Raw genomic sequence first — 23,145 nt, 5'->3', positions numbered from 1 at the left:
AAAGGATCACATTCCCTAGCTTAATAATTCTCCATCCCAGTGTGATGGTGTTGCCTTCATGCTTTGATTATCAGTGTGATTTATGAGGCTCTGATAAGGATCAGTAGAGCAGTACTCTCATTTACTTTGAGCAGTGGGTCTTAAACAGGTCTGGGTTTTTAGAGCAATGAAAATAGGCAAAATAATCTGGTTCCCTAGATAGGTGTTTATCTACAGATATTCAGTTTCCAAGAGATCCTGAATATTGGTTGTTGTATCCTGAAAACCAGGACCTTCTTGGGGAGGAGAGAGGAGTCACAAGGGTTGGAGGGTTCCATTAATGGAGTAAATGTGAGAGGAGAGAACCTGGATTAGATGAATATGGGGCTAGTCAACACCGCTCACATCAGGAAAAGGAGGCACCTCTAAGTACATAGGGTATGAGAGTATTGGTGGAGCAGTGCCTATTCCAAAACATTTAGGGTGCATGCGTTTGTGAATATACACAGATCTATCTACTAAACATATATATATTTGCTTTTGTGAAGTGCAGTGGTTAGGTGAATAGTGTCTATGGCTCTGCAGTCTTTTTATTTACTTCTTTTGAAGGGCATCTGGATGAGTATAGGTTGTTTCTCTGTGTTTCTGAGTGGCATTGTTGTGTAAAGATTTGTTTTGCATACAAATTATTTTCTGACAATTTGTAGTTTTTTTTTCCTGTGCCTGCATAGATTGGGTGTGTGTGTGTGCACGCTGTATATGTGTGTGTGTGTGTGTACAGATTCTGTGTGCCTGTATGCACACACACACACACACACACACACACACATATATACAGCGTGCACCTGTATCCTTTCCCATTAAGCACAGTGGTTAAATGAAGATCTTGAAACATCCCGGTGGTAATCCCTAAAAGCGCAACCCAGTTGCCATGGAAATGCAGCAGACATGAAAATGAAAAAGCCTTCCTCTCACATCTCTCCCCACCGCACAGAGATGGGACAGCCGGGGACAACACACGCATTAATTAGAGGATGCGTGAATATGTCAGGCTCCTGCACGTCAAGCGGATTTTAAAAGCTGCTGAGATATGCGCTTATCTCCTGCAGCACGCACATCTAGGAAGTTTTCAAAGCGGGGCATGGTCTGGGCAGGGTATGGGTGTTTCGGGGCATGAGCCTGAGATATGTGCGTAAATACGTGACCTGGCATGCACCGAGGCCACCTGCCGCTTAACATTACTTCTGCTATTGATGACGTGTAAGTTAAAAAACAAAGAATAATAGGCGGATTCGTGGGGTCTTGAGGATCAAGGGTAACTGGGGGAAGTGAAGGCTGTTAAACTAGTGGGGTTTGGAGGACCTATCTCTTAAATGGGTGAACTGGGGATAAACTGGATAAATTGGAAATAGCCTTGGCACACATCCCTTTTAAAATCCCATGATTTATGCAGTAGAAATGGCATTTGTGTGCACTTGTGCATGCCCACTTAAAATTTGCTGCACATATGTGTGCAGCCAAGCTATTTTACAACATGCACATGTATGTTATAAAATGGCCACGTCCTTGGGTGCGGGCTGACATAGGTGCATCCTCATATCAGTTTAAAAGTTACCATCTTAATGTGGACAAGTGCAAGGTGATGCATATAGGGAAAAATAACCCTTGCTGTAGTTACACGATGTTAAGTTCCATATTAGGAGCTACCACCCAGGAAAGAGATCTAAGCATCATAGCAGACAATACATTGAAATTATTGGCTGCAGCAGTCAAAAAAGCAAACAATGTTAGAATTAATAGGAAGGGAATGGAGAATAAAATGGAGAATGTCATAATGCCTCTGTATTACTCCATGGTGAGGCCACATTCTGGTAACTACATCTCTGGTCGCTGCATCTCAAAAAAGATATAGATGCACTGGAGAAGGTACAGAGAAGGGTGACCAAAATTGTTAAAAGGTATGGAACATTCCCCCCTATGAATAAAGGCTTAAGAGGTTATAGATGTTCAGCTTGGAGAAGACATATACTTATAGTATTGTTTTATATGTTTATTCAAAACAATGTATGTATTCACCATCTATCTAAACAATTAAAAACTCACTAGCACACACACACACACACACACACCCTCCATACATACTAATTAAAAACAAACAGAACACATAGAGCATTGCACAATGTTTTTTAACATACAAAATATCTAATACAATATTTCCTATAAATTAATTTTTATTACATTCATTTATTATTTATTACAATCTCTTGCTTATGTATATTCTTCACGTTATGTCATAGAGTACTTGTTTCCTTCATAGTTATAATTTATTCTTCTTCTAAGGTACCAAGTCCAACAAAGATATCTTCATTTCACCCTCTTTCATGAGGGTTTCCTCAGGGACCAATCCAAAATTCTATCACCGCGCTATTTCTTCAAATTGTATCCTAGTACCGCCACAATATGACTTTCTCAACTCCAATCCGTTACTCCGTATCTTCATACATAATCGATTACTTACGACAACGATCCTCAAATATCACAACTATTTGTTTTCTTCAATTCAATTGAATTCATTTGTTACCAGAACTGATGTACTACTCCATCGTTCACAAAAACCAGTTGTGATATTTGAGGATTGTTGTTGTAAGTAATCGATTATGTATGAAGATACGGAGTAACGGATTAGAGTTGAGAAAGTCATATTGTGGTGGTACTAGGATACAATTTGAAGAAATAGCGCGGTGATAGAATTTTGGATTGGTCCCTGAGGAAGCCCTCATGAAAGAGGGTGAAATGAAGATATCTTTGTTGGACTTGGTACCTTAGAAGAAGAATAAATTATAACTATGAAGGAAATAAGTACTCTATGACATAACGTGAAGAATATACATAAGCAAGAGATTGTAATAAATAATAAATGAATGTAATAAAAATTAATTTATAGGAAATTTTGTATTAGATATTTTGTATGTTAAAAAACATTGTGCAATGCTCTATGTGTTCTGTTTGTTTTTAATTAGTATGTATGGGGTGTGTGTGTGTGCTGAGTTTTTAATTGTTTAGATAGATGGTGAATACATAAATTGTTTTGAATAAACATATGAAACAATACTATAAGTATATGTTTTCTGTGTGTTTGTTGCTGATTTAGATAGAGAAAGTTTTGTAATTATACCCTCTGTATTGTGATACCAGCTTGGAGAAGAGACAGCTGAGGAGGGATTTGATGGACGTCTATAAAATCATGAGGATTAGAATGAGTAAATTGAATCTGGTTGTTTACTCTTTCAAATAATAAAAGGACTAGGAGGCACTCCATGAAGTTAGCAAGTAGCACATGTAAAACAAATCATAGAAAATTATTTTCACTCAATGCACAATTAAACTCTGGAATTCGTTGCTGGATGATGTGGTTAGGGCAGTTAGTTTAGCTGGGATTAAAAAAGGTTTATGCAAGTTCCTGGAGGAAAAGTCCATAAAATATTAGTCAAATTGATTTAGGGAATAGCCACTGCTTATTACTGGCATTATTAGCATGGGACCTATTTAATGTATGAGTACTTGCTAGGTACTTGTAACCTGGATTGACCATTGTTGATATCAGGATGCTGGGCTTGACGGAGCCTTGGTCTTACCCAGTATGGCAACTTCTTTCGTTTTTAATCCGGGCTGCAGTGCAGCACCTCACAGAAATATGGCTTCCCGACTCAGCAAGGATCTCTAGGGGGCCTGGCACACCAGAGGTTTCAGTACTGCTCCTAGGGCTCATTCCATGTGCCTAGACAGCTGTAAGTGATGAGGAAAAGCTAGGAAGGGGTCTCTAGGTTATGGTTAAAGCAGGGATGGGTGACTGTCCTGCATCTGAAGTTCTAGTCCAGTGTCTGCCTTGCTGCAGTCAGGAAAAAGAGGGCAGCCTCTCGGTCCCTGAAACCCCATCATCCCCCAGGCCAAGAGGAGAGGTCTCTTCCTGCCTCCAGGAATCTACACGGAAAGGGGGGGGGGGGGGGGGGGGGGGAGAGAATGCAAAAACAAAATAATAATAATAATAATAATAAACCCCTTCCTCTCTAGAGGTGCTGGATTCCTTAACATATGGTGCTTTCTCTTGTATTGCTTACAGGATTATTTTTTTTCTGGGAGCTTGTTTGCTGATTAAATGAAAAACTTTTATTAAATCAACTATTTCTGTGGTTCTTTGTCTTTCACCTTCTGTGGCCTTTCCCCCTGTACAATCCCCATCTCTTTGTTAACCTTAGTGTGCCTCTCGCTCTCTCATTCCTGTTCTGCCCCTCTCTAGTTCTGGCCAGCTCTGCACACAGAGATAGCCGATGGGGTAGGGAAAAGAAACAGGCAGCCCTCACTAAAAGTGAAGCAAATTAGATGCAGCTCTGGCTCTCAGGCCACCCATCCGTCTCCTGCTTTGTCTTTCTGTCTCTCTCCAGCTGTTCTTGTTACCCAGTAAAAACAGATGGAGCGATTTGGATTACTCCTTCCTCAAGCTCATCAGCTTGCCCATCAAAGCTGCCGCTCATTTTGGAAGTAAACCAAGCTGGGCTAGCCCGGAGGCAAGCGCTGTGCACTGCCCTGTGGAAGACCCGGGTTTCATTCCTGAACCAGGCTTCTGCAACTTGGGTCATCTAGGGCCGGAGATGCTGTGGAGGTGGCATTCACACTACCCCCCCCCCCCCCGGGGGGGTGGGGTGGGGTAGGGAGTCTCAGCCATGATGACAATAATAGCCAAACGTAGGGTCCACGGTATCTGGGTTCCAGAGGAAGTCATAGTTTCTGGCCTCTGGTCAAGGAGTGTTGATGCAGTGGCTTGAGCTGAGTTGCAAGGGAGATATAGATAAAAATAGAGGAAAAAGCCCCAGTTAGTCATGAATGAAGGCTCTTGGTGCCCTAAACTCAGCAGAGGCTCATTTTGATTGAGCTGGAAGCCCAACGAAGCAGGAGAAAACTACGGAATCAAAAACTAAAAAAAAGAATCATAACCCAAGCTCAGGGACTGCAGCAAGAACCCCAGCCAAGAACCTTCCCCCCCCCCCCCCCAAGCAGGGACAAGGGCTGGAGAGCACATTCATCCAAAAAGAGGAAAGAACTAAAGGGGTGGGGAAAATCAGAGGCGGGAGAAGCTGTTCTCTTCCTAAACAGGAAGTGGCAAAAGATTAGCGCAGGCGTTAGCTGGCAGGTGAAATAATTCAGCTAGTGAGAAAGCAGCCTTGTCAGCCTGAGACTTAGAGACAGTCACAAAGCTCCAGCTTTAGAGCAGCAGCACTTGTTTAAATCCCTCAAAAGCTCTTGCTCAGTTGGCAGTAGAAACACACAAAATAATTGTCTTCTTTTACCTTCTGATTGTTGTTTCATTTCAGAGGTGATTTTAGTCTTCCAGCATTTCAGATTTCTATGAATCAGGAGTTACTGTGCTGCTCATCATCATAATACCCCTACCCCCTCCCCCTCCCGCTGAAGACATCATAATGACACATGGAAAGCAAGAAAACAGCACTGATAGCTGGAGAGAGGGGACTCGTGGTGTGTGGCACACCTTTTATTCCAAAATGTATACAACCATATAAAATTAAAAAAACGGCAAAGAAAAGTGACCAAGACATAAGAAACTGGCAAATTAATATTTTAACTAATGTAAGGGCCTGTGAAAATAGGGGGGAGAAAGGGCAGTATGTACAGGAATAACTAATAAGGCCATCAACATGCATTTGCATGTTGCAGGCACTATTAGTTTCGGGGGGGGGGGGGGGGGGGGGGGTGGTTGGACGCGCATTTCCGACCCGCTATTACCCCTTACTGAATATGGGGTAAAGCTAGCGCGTCGAAAACGCGCATCCAAACGCGGGTTAACAGTGCACTCCGGCGGAGCATACTGTACTATATCGGCCTGTATGTCCTGAAAAGGAAGCACAAATATGGTTTCTGAAAGGACCAATATGATTGAAAGACCAACACACAAACATGGCTGGCTGCTTTACTGGGGTACTATGTGACCATCCTGTCATAAAATGTTATTTTGCTGGTGAGGAGACTGGTATAGCATCATATATTAGGAATGTTCCCATAACAAGCAGAGGAAGGGCATTTTTACTCTTCTAGTGATGAGGTAGGCGTGCTGGTGGTGGATGGGTGATGGTACGAGTGATGGCGGTGGAATAGTGTTGATGGTGGCTGTAGGGATAATGTGGTGGGGGGTGTGGTGGATCATGATGGGGAGGGATGGTTATGAGGCAGTGGAAGTGATGGGAGGGTCAGGTACAAGCCATGCTTGTGAGACTGGGGTGGTAGGGCAATGACGATGGGGGTGCAATGCCTGTAACTGGGAGACTAACTTTGACAATGGGAAAACTATCATCAGAGAGCAAAGGAGAAATGACTGCAACACATTTTCCACTCCTTGCTTAACAGAATTATGGACAAAGACAGTGTTAATAAAACACAAAGTGCGGCGTAACAAAATAATAGTGCATGTCAAACGGCACTGACATTAATATCCACAAACTGAGCTCAGAAGGAATAAAAAAAAAAAGGCTTATGACAGACCTCTCCCAGCCAGCCGCTCTCTCTCTCTCTCTTCATAATTCCTTCTCCTGACATGATTATTACAGTCTATAATTTAGAACTTGTAATCATTTTTAAAAGTCAATAGACTAATCGCAAAGATCTTCCTCACTTGGGGGCAGTATTCTCTCCAGCTGGACAGTGATAAAATTATGTTGTTAATTTGAACTCCAGTTGGCTGACGGGCACAGGGAAAAAAAAAAAGGAAAGCACCGAAGGAACATTGGAAAGGCTGCCGTGCGCGGCAAGTCACCCACCCCTCAGGGAGTGTGTGACGGCGGCGTTCCTTTCAATTTTCTCACTGCCGCGTATGAGACAAAATCAAGAAGGCAGATGTACCCTGTAAACAGGAAGTGAACTTAATCCCACCTCCCCCCCCCCCCCCCCAAGGCAAGTCAAAATCAGATCTACATAATTACAAACACAACGGGAAAGAAAATTCTTTATTTTTCACAGACCCTGGAAGGAACTTAGGCTCTATGACCCCAGTCAAACTAGCGCCTGCCACCTGCACCAGGCCAAGCCTAAGAGGTGGAGCCAGGGCTGGTTTTGTTCCAGTAAATGCGCATCAATCAATGCGTCGGGGTGGACCCGAGGCAGGAAGCAATGTTCCATCCCCTCCAATAAGTGGGGGAAGTGACCTGCTTCCCCCAAATCAGTACTGAAAATCATTCGCAGCTAACCTTAGAACTGGGATTCAGCGGTTTGGGATTTAGAGCCTGTCCCAGTGTGGTTCCTTTCCTCTCTCCAGGAGAGCTGCCTCCCTATCGCCCAAACATAATGGCACCTAGGCATCTAAATATAAAGCGCTTCTCCCAAAAGCACGGCCTCACTTTTTTTTTGCAGGCCAAGATAAAGTCACTAGCAGCAGTAAGGCATGTCCATATGGTCCTTGGGAACTATCGTCAAACTCTCCTCCTCCTCCTCCTCAGCTTTGCCGGGAGACGGTTTCCTGGGGTTCTCCATCAGAACTTTCTTCTCTGCTTCCACAATGAGTCTTAGCCCTGGCTGCTAGCTCCACCCAGTAGGTGACTCGTTAGCTACAATAAAATAGATCTCATTCTGTTGGAACTGGCACAAAATGTCACGTGTGGGATTCCTCTCTATTTGCAAATGAAGGGAAAAAACGAGTGCATTTATGACTCCATGGTATGGGTGTAAAGAGGATGTTTGGGTCTGGTCATGAGGTATGGGTGTGTGCAGGTTCCCCCATCCCCTCCCTCTTTTCCCAGCATCCTCAGCCTTTCTGCTGGGCCACTCCTGCATCAGTCTTCAGCATCCCGGTGCAACTGGCTCTGCTGGGACACTCTGGTGTCACTCTTTATGGTGGCCCGGCAGGAAAGAATCTATGGGACTGTTGTGGCGCTGGTCTTGGCCCCCACCACTTCTGCTTTTGGTTTGTGTGTCAGGGCTAATACCCCCTTCCTCCCTTCCCCACAATGTCAGTATCATAGATGGACAAAACAAAACAGAAAAGCACTTTTCCCCCATATTTTGTGCTATAAACCTTCTTGAAGTTATTTTGTTTTTATTGCTACCTTTAGCCTTACTTACAGTTGGGCCGATACAGTACAGTGCGCTATCTTCCTCTTATACAGTAAGGGGTAATAGTGCGTCGGAAACACGCGTCCAACCCCCCCGAAACTAATAGCGCCCGCAACATGCAAATGCATGTTGATGGCCCTATTAGTTATTCCCCCGCAATACAGAAAGTAAAATGTGCAGCCAAGCCGCACATTTTACTTTCAGAAAAATGAGCGTGTTTGCGTGTGTATGAGTGCCTGTATTTATGTGTGTGTGTGAGGAAGAAAGAGCTTGTGTGAGTGTGAGAGAAGAATAAAGTTTGGGTGGCCTCCCCCTCCCCTCAATCCACAACAATCTCAGGGTCTGGCCAGGTATGACGAGCAGATTTTTTAATACTTATTAGTTTTAATTTGTGGTTGTTATTTGATATGGCTGCCATTTTGAAATATTGTGTTGGTGTTTGGCGACATATTAAAACAAAGTTACATTAATTTTTAATTATTGAATGTTCTATTTGTTGATTGTTTTGAAATATGTATTCCTTTTATTAGTATGGTTTTACTATTATGAATAATGTTTTATATTTCTTGATTTTATTTGATGTTTTATGAGTAATGGTGAAGGAGTTTACAATGGTGGTGATTCGTTTTTTTCCCTTGTAGCACTGCATAATACAAGTGGGCTTGTTGCAATTTCCAGTTAAGTTTTTGTCTGCAAATTTCTATTTCTACTTTATGGTCTCTTTTTTTGTTTGTATTTGGTGAGGGTATGTCTGTGTTCTGCATGTGTGAGGTATTCTGGCAGCACAGGGGTGGCCAACTGGCATCTCATGAGCTATATGCACTGAGTATATTATGAACCCTCCTGTAGCGGTACTACGGGAGGCTCCTTACCTCTTCCTGGAGGTCGCTCGAAGCCAGGGTCTCGCCTGCGAACTGTCCAGGATTTGCTCCAGGGCTTGGGAGGCCTCGATGTCCTTGGGACCTGCCTGAAGCTGCTTGTGTTTGCATGGACTTCCTGGTTTGAGCCACGCCCTTCCCTATGGACCGGCCCGCAGCACTTCTCCGTAGTTATAGGGCCAGCTAGGTGTGAGCCTGCCAAACTCCTCCCAGGAAGTCGCCGGTCTGCAGCCCTATAAAAGGACTTCAACTTCATTCTGTCTTTGCCTTGCATCAGCGTGACTTCCCTCTGGAGGCTCCCGCCTGCCAGAGCCTTGTAAGGTCTTCTGTTCTTCGTGGAGCTCCTCGTCTCGTCTGCTTTGTACGTCTTCGTGTCTTGATGTCTTGCCTGAGGTCCCTGACCATGTCCTGATGTTCCGCCATGATCTTCCTCGTCCTGATGTGTCTGCCTGCTATGATGTTCTTCCCTGCGTCTTCGTCTGATGCTCCTGAGCCTTCCTTTCCTGCTAAGCCATGGTTCTCGGATGGTGTCGTGCCCGAGAATGGAGTGGTCTGCAGGTGGGATTCGTCCCTGTGCTCCTGAGCCTCTGTTCCCGCCAGCCATGGGGGAAGCTTCGGATGACACCGGCTTCGTCATTGGAGTCTTCCCTGTGCTTGTCCCGCTCCCCTGGGACAGGGTGGTCCGCGACTCAGTCCCGCGGGTGGGCTGAGTCGCGGGACTCAGCCCCCTGAGAGACAGTGCCAATGTCCTCCTGCTTTACGTCTTGTCTTGTTTGGATCAAGTTCCTCGTCATGCTTGTGATGCTGTTGCATCAACCCAGTCATGTCCGAGATGCCCTCGCATCAATCATAGACCTGTCTACGTGTCAAGGCCTCTGTCTGCCCTCAACCTCAGGCCAGCCTGCTGCTCCTTGCCGATCAAGCGGCAGGTCCGAAAGGGCTTGGAACAGTCGGAGGACCGTTCCCCTACCAACATCATCTGTTGTTGGCTCTGGGAGCTTGCAGGCCCGGCAGAGGGTAAGACTGTTCGGCCCTGGATTCGCCTGGGGTCGGGCTGAGGCCCAAGGGCACACTAAATACCCCGATTCTCAACAGAATGCAAGGCCTTTCGAGGCCGTTCTCAACAGAGTAAGGCACTAATAAGTCTCCTGGAAAGTTTGGGTTCCAAGAAGAGTTGGGAATGGGAAAGGGAACGGGACTGCTGCAGGCTTTGGAAGGACCTTTACATAATGTCACAGGGAAGGACTGGGTGGGGGCACTCACGGAGTAAGCATATGACCAACTTTGTTTTGGTGAAAGTGTGTGTCTTTGTGTCTGATTTATTTTGTGTGAGTGTGAGGCCGTAGAGTCTGTCTGTGACTGTGTGTCTTTGTGTGCGAGGCTGTCTTTGTGTCTGAGTGTGTGTCAGAGAGAGTGTCTGGTCAGAGAGAGTGTTGTGTGCCTTTATGTCTGAGAATGTATACATCTGTGTCGAGAGTTTTGTTTGTATCTGTGTGTGTCTGAGAGAGTATGTATCTGTGAGTCAGTGTATGAGACTGTGTATGTATTAAAGTGTCTTTGTGTTTTAGAGTATATGTGTATATTTTTGTCAGAGAGTCTGTCAGTGTGTGTGTGTCTATAAGTGTTTTTGTGTCTGAGAATGTGTCTTTGTGTAAGTGTGTCTGTGTCTGAGTGTGTCAGAAAGTGTGTCAGTGTGCCTCTATGTATGAAAGAGTATGTGTATACATGTCCGAGTGTTTGTGTTTGAGAGCATGTGTGCCTGTGTGTCAGAGTGTATGTCTGTGTATCTGAGAATGTGTTTTTTTATTTATTTATTTAAATTTTTTCTATACCGTCGTTAGGAAGGATCCGTCACAACGGTTTACAGTAAGGCACATAAAATAAGGATGCTGAGATACATTAATTTACACGTGTGCCATGATGATTCGGTACATAGTTTTCTCAATGATATACTTGGGGAGTGATACAATACTGTCCAAGAACTATCAGTTTAAAAGCAAATCTATTTTATAAGTGTCAACTTCTCATCTTGCAAAGAATGAGAAGGTAGAGTAAAAAACAAATCGAAATACAGCTACGCACTATTTGTTCATATCTCATACTTTGCCTGCCTCACTGTTTCTCCTTCTCTATTTGGTAGGCTAGCTTGAGAGACCCTCTCTCTCTCTCAGAGAGAGAGAGAGAGGGTCTGTGTTACCATGTGTATCTCTGAGAGAGTGAGCATGTCTTTGTATCTGATAATGTGCATGTCTGTATCAGACTGTGTCTTTGTGCAAGACAGATAGTGTGTGGATGTGTGTCCGAGTGTGTGTGCCTGAGAGACAGAGTGTGAGTGTGTCAGAGAGTCTGCATCAGACTTTGTGTCAGAGTGTGTGTGCCTTTATGTCTGAAAGAGAGAGAGAGTATGTGTATATCTCTAGCTGAGTGTGTGATTTTGTCTTTGTGGCTGAGAATATTGTTGTGTGTGTGTCTGAGATAATTTATACTTTATTGCTTTTCAGATCATTACATTTTACAAAGATAAGACAGGTAAAGTATCATCATTAATAGGCAAAGTAACAAAAGAACAAAATTAGTAATATTCATACTAAAGTCCACATTTTGGGGGAAAACAAAGAAGAAACAAATTAGGAATTTCAGAAATTACTGTGCCCGGACGTCCAGGCCATATCTCTTCAATCTAGATTCCTCTTATCATTAAGAAACCTCTCAAGATCTGCAGGGTCCAAAAAAGATAAACTTGTTACCTTAAAAAGAGATAACACATTTACAGGGAAATTTCAAATAAAAAGTCGCCCCTATATTTAATACCCTAGATTTCAACAAAAGAAACTGTTTTCTTCTCAGTTGGGTTTCCCTCGAAACATCTGGGAATATCTGGATCTTCTGACCACAAAAATTTAATTCCTTAAAGAATTGTTGAAAAAACAAATCTTTATCTGATTCTAGTGCAAATGTAACCACAAAAGTGTCTCTAGTTCGTATTTCTTCAGCTTCCAAAAAAGAAGAAATATGTGGGCTATCAGTGGGTGTTAGAAAATCAAGAGAACCCTCCTCTCTATTTAGCACCTTTTTTTTTTTTTTTAATCAGGCAATTAATAAGAACTAGATATCAAAAACCTCTTTTCATTTGAAAACTGAAGATTCTCAGTTGCATATTTTTTAAATAACTCGCTTCCTGAAAGGAAGCGAGTTATCGGGAAATTCAATAGACGTAAAATTTTTGAACGCATGCGATTCTCTAAAGCTTCATATTTTTGGTAGATAATTAATTTGTCCTTAATAGCTGAAACTGAAGTTAGCTGAAGGCTGGATGTAACTCCAGACTGCAGCTTAACTTCAGATTCCAATTTAGAGGATCTATTTTCCAAATTCAAAAACTTTAGAGATGCTTTTTCTGTATACAAAGATAACTGTTTTACAGAATGTGTTAAAGCTTTATCAATTCTAGTAATTACTCTCCAAATTTCATTAAGTGATACCTCCACCGGTTCTTCTTGTGTTTTCAGTAAGGGCTCCTCCTTTACTGAATTGAATATCACAGGCTCAGGAACAGGGTGGGTGACTATTAATGATGACAATACATTATCCAGGTTCTCTTGTTCTCCAGTTAATAAATCACCACTAGCAGGTGTACACAGACCGACTCCTGTTGAAACTCCAGCATATTAATGTTCCCCCGATCATGAGAGTCATTCTGAGAAATATTTAAATCAGATAAAGATGCACCTGTTGAAGCTTGTGGCATGGGAGGTGGAGAACACTTTTCTGGGGATAGTGAAATTCCAGCTAATTCCATACTCTGTTCCCGCAGTGGTGAATTAGCTCTAATTACATGAGAATCCATTGAGCCATAAGCTGGAGTAGACATAGATGCTGATGTTATAATTTTTCCCTTCCCTTTTCTTCCCATAATGAATAAAACAAGGGATGAAAAATTTTACAGAAGGGGCACACCCCTTTGGTGCACAGCTTCAGCATGCCACAGCGTGCCTCGTTTTTATGGTCCTCGGAGTCTTCTGGGGCAGGGTGTCTCACGGAATGCCCACGCTGGAATCAGAAACCCCCGATTCCTGGCACAGGAGTTGTCAAGGTCCCCCCTCTCTCTCCGCAGCACGCCTCATTTTTATGGTCCTCAGGGTCCTCTGGGGCAGGGTGTCTCACCGAATGCCCACGCTGGAATCAGAAACCTCCGAATCCCGGGACAGGAGTTGTCAAGGTCCCCCAGATACAGTATGTTCTAAGATACAGTATGTGTCTGTGTCTTTGTGTCAGAGTGTATGTCTGTGTATCTGAAAGTGAGTGTGTATGTGTCAGAAAAAGAGAATGTCTTTGTGTCTAAGAGAGAGTGAATGTGTATCTTTGTGTCAGAGAGACAGTGAGAGAGTCTGTATCAGAGCGTATGTGTTGCTGTGAGAGTGTGTGTGTCAGATATTGTGTGTGTGTCTCTGAGAATGTGTGTGTGTGTGTGTCAGAGACATAGAGTGTGTGTGTCTTTGTGTCAGACAATATGTGTGTGTGTATATGAGTGTGTGTGTGTCTGTGTCAGAGAAAGAATGTGTATGTGTGTGTTGGGGGATGGGTGCCATCTCTCGCCTTCCCGTGACAGGCATGGGAGCTCTCTGCCTCTATGAATTTTGGTTTTGCGACTCTGTCAACATGTGAATGATTGGCTACCCCTGATCTAGATCCAGAACATCTTCAGATGTTTCTATTAGCCATATTTAACACTGAAATATAAAACATGATGGCAGATAAAGACCACAATGTCCATACAGTCTCCCTAATTTCTTTGCTGGTGCAATGATGAGGTCTCAGTTGATCTCTTAGCTTCCCTTCCTTTCTCATTCTAACTCCAGTCAGGCTTATCCGAGGAGGTGCAGGAGTAACACTGCTGTTTTAAGGTATGCTTCTTGTAACCACTCCAAAAAAAACCCCAAGAAAAGTTATTTTATATCATGATGATGGAATTTTGCAAAACCGTCAAAAGACTGCAATACACGATTGTCACAGCAGGTCTAAAGAAGGGATTAAGGTAATGAAGGTGCTCTGCCTTGTATGCAGAACAACCCCCTCTTGGCTATTTATCCTGTTTCGGACATTGCGCCTCCAACAGTCCAGACCCTCTGGGAGTTTGACCTCCCATCACTAAATGGAGGCAGAGGAAAAAATTAAGCCATGGAGCCCTTCCCACTCCCTCTTTCTGTGTATTGACTTAAGCATGGCACCGGAACAGTTTCAATGCACCTTATTTACTGACGCCGCTTCATGTACATAAAGGCACATTTGGGTCCTCAGCCTTAGTTCATTTTTTTTCTCTAGAGGTGGAGGGTGCCTATGGATCCAGGCATCAGAAGACTGCGGTTCACATCTTTTCCACTCAAACAGCTCTGTTCTTTACTTCTATCTGTTTATCTAAGTTAGCTGGACAGACATATCTAACTTAGATGGGACATTCAGCAGCACGGCTATGCTGTAGAATATCCCTGTATTCAGTGCTTCTTGAACGGATAAGTGTTATCTAAGTTTAGACTTGCTGTTGAGCAGGTCTAACTTAGTCGTATAAGTTATCCGGCTAAGGCTGAAAATCGCTACTTATCCGGGTAACCTATCTGGCTAAGTAGCGTCCGCCCATTGCCTGCCCATATCTTAGCTGGCTAACTAGATAAGACGGATGTGACTGATTCGTCTATCTAGTGGCCGCCGAGTATAACCAGATATTCAGCGGCTGCTAGATAGCTGGATAATTATTATTATTATTTTTGTCCTTGTATCATGTGCAAGTTTTCATCAGGAAGTTAGGGTGTGAGCCTCCTAACCCCCCCTCACTCTCTCCACACTGTTCCTCTTTACGGCATTCAAATGCTGGTTACAGTTCTACATTCGTAGTGCAAAATCAGGCGTGGGAATCTTCCCTCCCCAGCTCTCTGGTGCCCCCAAGCTGTGGTTCTTTCCGCTCCTCACAGCCATCTTGTTTGTAGGGTTTCCTTCTCATGCAGCACGGAGTCCTCACCCGAGAGTCAGACAGCATCCACTACGAGAGGCTCACCCCCAGCAACAGCAAAACCTTTGCGCCATCCCCTGGCACAGCCCGAGACGGGGCGGGTAGAGTTATACTGGCTTGAGCTGACCCTACGAACCCCCGGCAGGTCACTGGATAGAAGCCTGTGTTGGGCACCAGGGCGTGTCTGGATAAAGGAGGCAGTGGATGGACCGGAACCTGCAGAAACAAGAGAAATTACTCATCACGACAGCGGCCTTCAAAAAAGCAGTACTAGAAAACCTGATTTCTGTTTCATTCCTGAGGCGATAATATGTTTAAAGATTGGGAAAACTCCTCCCGGGTGGTTAACCTTTCACCTTTATGAATCTCTGTAAACCGGGCGCTGCTGTGCTGTTCCTCATCCTGGACACTGGGCAGGCATTGCATTGACACACAGAAAGAAGGAACACAAGCAAGGACTGATGAAGAGAGGGCTCGGGTGAGGAGAATTTTAACAGCAGGGCATGATTGTAATACAAAAGGGCATATTTATTCTGAACAACAAAAAAAAAACTCCTGTAAAAATGTAAACAAAGAAGAGGCCTTGAGGCCCTGGCTTTTGCTTCTTAGCTCTCCTGGGCCTGTGGATGGTGGGGAAGCAATATTTACAGCCTCTAAGGGGGGAAATCAGTACAGTGGTGACACCTAGTGGCTGGCACTATGGTCTGCACATACCAAGTGGCTCCCCGGTCAAGGACTCTCACTGCAATGGTTGGGCTAGGGAAGGTTATAAAAATAGGGGATAAAAGCTCAGGTACTTCTGATGTGAATGAAGACTCTCATGGTGCCTTCATGGAGACCATCTCCAACAGAGCTGGAAGCCCAGTGGAGCAGGAGAAAAAAGTGCCTGGACATAAATAAAAGGAAATAACGGAGCCAAGAAACAAACAGGTTCTGCTATTTTGCAGAGCCTTGCTCCCATAGTCCTGCTTTAAGGGAGACAGATGATGAGCTGTCAAGCAGATCGGCCCACGAAAGACCGAGCGGGACAGAAATGCTTGCGAGGACACTGAACAGAGGAGACGGACATTTCAGCAAGATGCACCTGCAGAACCATCCTCATAGGAGTTCCTTTATAAGGCAGCGATGCCCAGACCTGGTGACCCTCCCTCCTCATAGCCAGTTGGGTTTTGCAGCTATCCGCAATGAACAGAAAAGTTAGGACTAGCACACCTTCATGTGTGCAAGGGGGCAGAACCAGGGCTGGATCCACCTCTTCGGGCTGACCTGGGGGAGGTGGCGACCTTAGGAAAGGGGCTCAGAGTGACATCAGGGTGACGATGCAGCTCAGATGGTAAGCAGTGCTGCATTTACACATCCATACAGCATAGAAACTGACTAATTAGCATCACATCCTTAAGCTGAGACCCTAAGCCATGTTAAGAAATGTAGTACCTTAGTTTTGTATTTAAAGGTCCCAAGCCGTAGTTTAGGTAGCCTGTGTGTAAATCCGGCACTGATAGCACCTCTGAGAAGTCCTGATTTTGCAGCTCTGACCTGAAGCAACCGGTTAAGATGCCAGTTTCGAGCAGCCGCATTCCACTCAATGTTATCGAGAAAATGCAATTATTTATCTTTACGCCATACTCAACACTTCCACGTGGCAGTCTCTACAGCCCAACAGCTGGGTTTATAAAAGGTTTGGATACTAATGCTATTATTAGCATTAGTAGCGTGGGATCTACTTAGTGTTTGGGTTCTTCCAGGTACTTGTAGCCTGGATTGGCCACTGTTGGAAACAGGATGCTGGGCTTGATGGACCCTTGGTCTGACCCAGTAGGGCAATTTCTTATGTTCTTTTGTGACAGCATACATGGGAGCAAGATCGTAATGCAGGCCTCTATCAATAAAATTCACTGGTGTAGAAAGGAGGTCTGCAGGATACCTACATACGAGCACTCTGTGACTTATGGCCCATATCTATCTGTTCACATTTGGTTTTCCCCTCCTTGAATCCTGCCATCTTTGACCTCTTCTTCAACCATGGCATTCCCAGGTGGCTCAATGCATCTTCACTAGCTGAGGGTTGAAGGAGTACATCAGTGCCACCTGTTGGCCCTCAAGGGCCACCATAGGAATGGTGGCCATCTTTTCTCGGTGGCGCCCGAGCACATTACTTTTCTCTGGTACACTCTGATCGACTGGCCTCCGGTAGAGAGAGGATACGAACCAAAATCCCCCCACACCACACCACCAAGTTTCCCTGAACCATGAAGTCAGCTGATACCCACTCAATTTATAGTATGATAGTAAATTTCAGCAGATGAAGATCAAAATGGCCAGTCCAACCAGTTGTGGTTCATCCAAATTGGGTAGATGCGTAGATAAAATCCGTTGGGCAACCAAACACCAATTCCCCTCCACCCATGTCTTTTACCTGTCTTCTCTCAACTCTTTTCCCACCACTTTCCTCCATATCTGTCCCAAGAATGCCCCAAATCTGCCACGGTGACAGCCTCCACCAACCCTGCTGCTAGGCCACTACAAACCTTGCCTTTTTCAGCTTTGCTCTTTACAAAACCAATACTGAAGCCAACACCCAGGGCCTCTGGTATGACTTATAAATCACTTTTTCCTCACGCAGTTAGTGTTACAGTCAAAAAAGGAATTGGGATTCACAAAGATTCCCAATCAGGCGCTGACATCATTTGACCACACCCATCCCACCCTACAACGATGTCAGTGCCTGAATCATCCGAAGCTTTGCGCTCCACTGCCATCCCTTTCTTCAATGCTCTAAGAATACAGAAAGGAGGAGGACACTCCCCCACCACACACACACACACACACACTCAACAGCTACACACCGGGTTGGGTCGCTCTGGGTAGAGAAAGGACCAGGAAGGTGAACCACGTTCTGCTTTTTCTCAAAGACGCCATAGCTAAGAGTCACCTGCAGCAGAGCAAAGAATGAGACAGGATATCGAGTCAATTCAAAGAACTTTACTGGCACGACAAATTGCACATGCACGGGGCCAGTATAGGGCATCGAATATCTGAAAACGACCAAACCCCTGTAATACCAGTCATTCTGAGAAAGTTCTCAGAAGGTTCTCTGGATGTGCTGGGCTTTCATTTCCTCTTTCTCCTTGCGTTTTTTGTTTTTTTGCTGCTGTTTGTGCAACTCTCGCTGCCTCTTTTTTCTCTTCCCTCCTCCCCAAAGGCTTCCATCTCACCTGGTGCTGCAGCTGAGATTTGGGGATCAAGTGCAGGTTCTCCAGGTGGGAGTGGAAGAGAGGGCTCCTCAGGAGTCGGACTCCCAGCTTCTGCTCGATGATGTACCCAATGGTGCAGTCGTCTGGCAGGTGAATGAGGTCAGAGGTGCTGAGGAACCTGCCGCCACTAGAAGAGGCAGCAGTGTTTCGATTTGGGGGGAGGGGGGGGGAGACAGGTGAGAGCATCAGGATAAGGAAAAACAGGTAGGATCAACTTGTGCTATTCACCTTCATCTACAGAAGGTCTTCTGCCTGCACTTGGCTGAAGTGGGTCCTAAGCTGTCCACTTTTTCTCATCTCTTACTTCTCTCCATCCACCTCTCTCTTCTTCCCACTTCTCTAGATCACTCTGTCCTTCCTTCTTGCCTTCTTGCCTTCTTGCCTTCTTCTTCTTCCCTCTCTCCTCTTCAGTCTGTCTTTTCATCTGTTATCTATCCATCTGTTTTTCTTCCTGCTTCTGGTGCTTCATCATCTGATCTCTCTCTCTCTACCCTCATCACCTGTTCACCCCCTCTGTCTGGTTGTCTTTTTCTCCCTGATACAAGATCTTCTTCTGGAAACAAACACTCCCACTACAGAATTGCTTCCAGCCATGTGGCTAATCCCGACCTCCTCACTACAAGGCTCACCTAGCCCATGGCATCATCTTCACAGCAAGCTTCCGGCTGAGACAAAAACCAGCGCCGCCCGTGGCAAACCAGAAAAAGACAGATTTCTGTGGAAGGGAGAAGAAAAGAGGAACAATGATTAGCGAGAAAAACTAGTATACAATACTGGACAAGAAATTAACTAGTTGAGATAGACTGACACCCATCAATAGAATCCCACAATCTACCAATATGATACAATATAAAAATACAAATTTTATTTGAAAATTACTTTTATAAATTTTACACAATTTTTAATAAAAAATTTTTGAGCTCAAAATTTACATTAAATATGGCCCATTATCCAACCACCTAATTTCACAATTAATTCAATGCATTTCTTTGTGTATTGAGATCATTGCTGATAATTTTTCACCACTTGAATGCGATGATTACATTTTAAACCGCAATTAAACTTCCAAATTGATTCTTTTGAACAGTTCAACACTATAAATCAATCTTACTCAATAATATCGCGAGAATCAAATTAATTCAATTCATTTCTTTGTGTGTTAAGATCGTGGCTAGTAATTTTTTCGCCACTTGAATGTAATAATTAAATTTTGAACCACAATTAAACTTCCAAATTAATTCTCTTGGATAGTTCAAAATTGAATCTTAAACCGCAATTGAACTTCCAAATTGATTCTTTGTGAACAGTTCAACAATATTGCGATAATTAGATTTTAAACTGCAATTGAGCTTCCAATATCACAAATATTTATAATTGCATCATGAACATTTCTATAAACCAATTACAAAAATGTAAAACTGATTGTATCTTTAAATACTTCAACATTTGGCTGCGTGAAAATTTCACTGAAAAATAGTCCCATTTGTGTAATTTTAGGTGCTGGAACAATTCAGCTCTCAATGATAACAGTTCTTATCGACCACAGTTCAAATTGTTGATATCAATGAGCAAAAACATTTTTTAAAAGGTTTTTCTGAAACCATGAAGCCACAATATCTTCCCAGTTGGCTTCCGGTGATAGGATTTCCACAAACTGAATAAATCTAATATTGGTGTCACCCGACAGTGATGATGACAGGAAAACCTGTTCAAGTGATGGCAAAAAAGCCTATCTTGTCCCGACAAAACCTTATCTTGTCATCTTTTAGCCCACATATCTTTCGGCTATGCGGTCCACTTCATAACCTTGGCTGAAGTTGCCGCATTTGCTTCAATTTCTTAACAGAAGCTGCCTTCTGTTAAGAAATTGAAGCGAATGCGGCAACTTCAGCCAAGGTTATGAAGTGGACCGCATAGCCGAAAGATATGTGGGCTAAAAGATGACAAGATAAGGTTTTGTCGGGACAAGATAGGCTTTTTTTCCATCACTTGAACAGGTTTTCCTGTCATCATCACTGTCGGGTGACACCAATATTAGATTTATTCAGTTTGTGGAAATCCTATCACCGGAAGCCAACTGGGAAGATATTGTGGCTTCATGGTTTCAGAAGCCGCCTTCTGTTAAGAAATTGAAGCGAATGCGGCAACTTCAGCCAAGGTTATGAAGTGGACCGCATAGCCGAAAGACATGTGGGCTAAAAGATGACAAGATAAGGTTTTGTCGGGACAAGATAGGCTTTTTTGCTATCACTTGAACAGGTTTTCCTGTCATCATCACTGTCGGGTGACACCAATATTAGATTTATTCAGTTTGTGGAAATCCTATCACCGGAAGCCAACTGGGAAGATATCGTGGCTTCATGGTTTCAGAAAAACCTTTTAAAAAATGTTTTTGCTCATTGATATCAACAATTTGAACTGTGGTCGATAAGAACTGTTATCATTGAGAGCTGAATTGTTCCAGCACCTAAAATTACACAAATGGGACTATTTTTCAGTGAAATTTTCACGCAGCCAAATGTTGAAGTATTTAAAGATACAATCAGTTTTACATTTTTGTAATTGGTTTATAGAAATGTTCATGATGCAATTATAAATATTTGTGATATTGGAAGCTCAATTGCAGTTTAAAATCTAATTATCGCAATATTGTTGAACTGTTCACAAAGAATCAATTTGGAAGTTCAATTGCGGTTTAAGATTCAATTTTGAACTATCCAAGAGAATTAATTTGGAAGTTTAATTGTGGTTCAAAATTTAATTATTACATTCAAGTGGCGAAAAAATTACTAGCCACGATCTTAACACACAAAGAAATGAATTGAATTAATTTGATTCTCGCGATATTATTGAGTAAGATTGATTTATAGTGTTGAACTGTTCAAAAGAATCAATTTGGAAGTTTAATTGCGGTTTAAAATTTAATCATCGCATTCAAGTGGTGAAAAATTATCAGCAATGATCTCAATACACAAAGAAATGCATTGAATTAATTGTGAAATTAGGTGGTTGGATAATGGGCCATATTTAATGTAAATTTTGAGCTCAAAAATTTTTTATTAAAAATTGTGTAAAATTTATAAAAGTAATTTTCAAATAAAATTTGTATTTTTATATTGTATCATATTGGTAGATTGTGGGATTCTATTGATGGGTGTCAGTCTATCTCAACTAGTTAATTTCTTGTCCAGGGAGAAGAAAAGAGCAACAAGTCACGAAAGCAGCAAAAATGCAAAATTCATGTTCAAAGACATTTTTATTGGCATGACAACCTTTGCAAGGGTTGCCAAAATAATACATTGGGTAATGCAGGAAAACAAAACGCTTTCCCTCCCCCTGCCCCCCAGTCTCCTTACTTCTCCTCCCCACTTCCACTTCCCAGCATCCAGTCGCGTGCTGCATATCCATCGATATAACCCTCCATTTCCAGCTTCTCCCCTGGGGTAAACCTTCACCCCACTTTCTCCCAAACTCTAGCATACACACACACACTCAAAAGAATAAAATCTTAGAATCCAACAGCCTCCTCTCAACTCTCCTCCTGATTTGTAATCCCTCCCCAGGCCTCTGACAACAGAGACTCCCCCGTTCATCTTCATAATCTAACATAACCATCCTGGCGTCCCCACTGCCAGCACAGTCCTAACCACCTTTCCACAGGAAATGTTAGGAATAACAAACATTTTATTTATTGCAAACCTTTCCATGGAGTGCTCAAGGCGAGGAAGAACAAGCAAGAATAATAATAAAAAAAAATCTATAAATTTGTGACATAAAACAATCAGCATTCAAGCAATAAATACCAACAATAACAAATATCATCATCCATAATGCTTAATAACAATAAATTACACAGTAATAACAAATCAATAACATCCCCGATGATACTGAACAACAGATATCATCCACAACTCACAACAATAAAACAGCCAGCATAAGAGCAATACAAATTCAGTAATGCCAAATATCACCCAGAATAAAACCAAAATCAACTAAAGAGTCAATAAGAACTCAGCAAGTAAGTAAAGCTGAGTGTCCTCTCCAAGGCAGGATTGGAGGGTCCCACTCATGGCGCTGTATGCGAGGGTAAGAAGCACAGGACGGGGCGGACGCGGAAACCAAATCCATTAATGCACTTGTGGCTGGTTAAAGAGATCCCTCTGCCGGTTTGGTTTGAGGGGGCTGGGGAGGGAGAGGCAGTTACCGTTTGGTTATCTGGAAGCGGCTCATCGGCCCGGATGGGTCGGTTCAGGCTGGGCTTCCCGATGTAGATGTCCCAGGCCGGGGAGTAGGCAGACAGCGCCTTCAGCAAGGCAGGCAGGTTCAGGTAGTTATCGTCGTCCAGGTGACAGAACCAGCTGCGCGGAAAAAGAAAAGGGGGTAGGAAGAGGGGAGAGCGAGGGGGGGGGGGGGAAGAACGAGAGGAAAGAGACTCACAAAGGAAGATGAGAGAAAAGGAAAGAAGGCGATGGGGGGAAGAGAAATAAAAGGAAGGAAACGGTGAGGGAAAAAAGGGACGAGGGAAAAAAAGGAAGGCAGAGGCAGGGACAAAGGATGGGAGGAAAAGAAGAAATAAAGTAAAACAGAGAGGGACTCAGGTCATTTTGGGACAGTCCTGGTAACGTACAAATGTACAACTGAACAAGAAATATCTCCATCTCTAGTTTCCTTTGTAAAGAGGGGAGCCAGCAGAGGTAAAAGTATGCGGGAAGGAAGGAGTATGCTAGATGAAGAATTGGGGCGAGACTACCAAGCCCAATACAGCAATGTCACGCATCTGAAAACCCCCACCCACGGCTCCCTTTCCAGGCACAGTCGACACACAAGTCAAAGCAGCCCTCGGGGTGAGTCTCTGCTCCTTTAAGCGATATTTAATTCCAGCAGGACCACTGCTCTCCCATTTTCAGAGACAACT

The 23,145-nt window shown here is 43.5% G+C and overlaps 1 protein-coding gene across 1 annotated transcript in view; it reads right to left on the bottom strand.

Moving 5' to 3' along the window:
• Positions 1-12,133: 12,133 nt before the first annotated feature.
• The window catches only part of MFNG (MFNG O-fucosylpeptide 3-beta-N-acetylglucosaminyltransferase), a 61,316-nt gene continuing 50,304 nt past the window's right edge, over positions 12,134-23,145 (bottom strand). The window contains exons 4-8 of the mRNA XM_029590055.1: positions 22,435-22,588; positions 18,860-18,945; positions 18,192-18,357; positions 17,823-17,908; positions 12,134-15,192 (exon numbers count right to left, since the gene is read on the bottom strand). Of these exons, the coding sequence (XP_029445915.1) occupies positions 15,123-15,192; positions 17,823-17,908; positions 18,192-18,357; positions 18,860-18,945; positions 22,435-22,588 (562 nt within the window). The 3' untranslated portion in view covers positions 12,134-15,122. The remainder of the gene's footprint in view (positions 15,193-17,822; positions 17,909-18,191; positions 18,358-18,859; positions 18,946-22,434; positions 22,589-23,145) is intronic.

This window comes from Rhinatrema bivittatum, chromosome 2 (genome assembly GCF_901001135.1).
Source record: "Rhinatrema bivittatum chromosome 2, aRhiBiv1.1, whole genome shotgun sequence".
Classification (NCBI taxonomy): Eukaryota; Metazoa; Chordata; class Amphibia; order Gymnophiona; family Rhinatrematidae; genus Rhinatrema; species Rhinatrema bivittatum.
This window is presented reverse-complemented; position numbering and strand designations above follow the sequence as displayed.